This window comes from Anopheles bellator, unplaced genomic scaffold, assembly GCF_943735745.2.
Source record: "Anopheles bellator unplaced genomic scaffold, idAnoBellAS_SP24_06.2 scaffold02224_ctg1, whole genome shotgun sequence".
Lineage (NCBI taxonomy): Eukaryota > Metazoa > Arthropoda > Insecta > Diptera > Culicidae > Anopheles > Anopheles bellator.
Window position 1 is genome coordinate 1 of NW_026686346.1, and position 1,535 is coordinate 1,535.

Here is a 1,535-nt window from a genome sequence, read left to right on the forward strand (position 1 = left end):
GTTAGTGAAGCATGTTCTGGCTTAGTTTAGTGCCACTGTTGGCAGTAGTGCTGTGGTTGCTGCACATCTGGATGTTGCAGCGGCATCGGTTCGCCAAAGATTTACCGCGCATGGAACCGTACTATCCGTTCATTGGAAACGGACATTTATTTATCGGGAAGTCACGCGAGATGATGTTTAACGCTGCGATGAAACCCTTTGCCCAAAACGATCGTTGGTTCCAGGCATGGTTTGGACCGAAGCTGCTCATTTGCACGTCCCATCCAGACCTGATGCAATCCGTTCTAACGCATCCAGACTGTCTGGACAAACCGTTTCTCTACGATTTCGTGAAACTCGAGCATGGGCTCTTTGGAGGTCATTGTGAGTGGCGATATTGCATTAGCTGCGTTCCTTCGACTCCTGGTGACCCGTTGGTCTTTCTCGACAGATCATCCGTGGAAAACGCAGCGCAAGGCTCTGAATCCTTCGTTCAACCTCCGTATTTTGAACAGTTTCATACCAGTGTTTGCCAAGTGCACGGAGCAGATGATGCAGAACCTCGAAAGTGCCGTCGGCGAGTCCTGTAGCCGAACGTTGTCCATCCTCCCGATCATCGGCAAGTGCACGCTGGAGATGGTGTGTGAAACCACGATCGGTTGCGATGTGTTGGAGCGACCGGGTAAAGAGAAGTTTTTTCACAATTTGGATCGGTAATTCGTACGTTCTTATATAACTGGTGACTAAAATAGCTAAGAGAGGCTTTCTTTTGAAGATGTTTTCAGCTAGTTTCCAAGCGGATGGTGTGTGTGCATCAATACATAGACCTGGTGTACGGTTTCACAAAGGATTGTATAGAAGAATCGGAGTGCCGATCGTACGTTTTTAAATTTTTTCAACCGGTAAGACTGTTAGGGATCGGATGACAGATATCACGCATCAGCACTTAACGCCGAATAATTGAAATTGCAGATTATAGACACGGCAACAGCCCATGTGAAATCGATAGTTGACACAGAAGAACAGAAAGACTTTAAAAAGCCTCAAATATTCGTCAATCAGCTACTATCCGTGACGCACAATGGCAATCCGTTTTCTGACGACGAAATTAGGCACAATATTTATACTTTAATAATTGCGGTGAGTAGCTTATAGCGTACGCCAAGACAAATTAATTATCTTCGATTTTATTTCCAGGGAAATGAAACAACGGCCCTGCAGGTGTCGCACACCTGTTTATATTTGGCCATGTTTCCGGAGATACAGGAAAGGGTCCACCAAGAGGTGTTGGATGTTCTTCCGGACTCCAATCACGAGCCAACCCTCGAGGATCTAAAACAGTTGACGTACATGGAGCGAGTGTTGAAAGAAAGTCTGAGGCTGGCACCGTCTGCGCCAAACATAGCACGGCAGACAATGCGTGACGTAGAAATCGGGGGACTTCATATCCCGGCCGGGACCCTTATTGCGTTGAGCATCTTCGCCATGCACCGCCGCAAGGATATCTGGGGGCCCGACGCGGATCAGTTCGATCCGGATCGGTTTCTCCCGGAGCG

General features: G+C 47.9%; 1 protein-coding gene across 1 annotated transcript; it reads left to right on the forward strand.

The window, feature by feature from the left end:
- Window positions 1–11: 11 nt before the first annotated feature.
- Window positions 12–1,530, forward strand: LOC131214744 (cytochrome P450 4C1-like; the record flags this gene model as incomplete). Its single annotated transcript, XM_058209076.1, has 5 exons — window positions 12–363; window positions 431–692; window positions 755–881; window positions 952–1,119; window positions 1,177–1,530. Coding segments are annotated over exons 1-5 (1,263 nt in total), but the record flags the coding sequence as incomplete, so codon positions are not given.
- Between the last annotated feature and the right edge of the window lie 5 nt (window positions 1,531–1,535).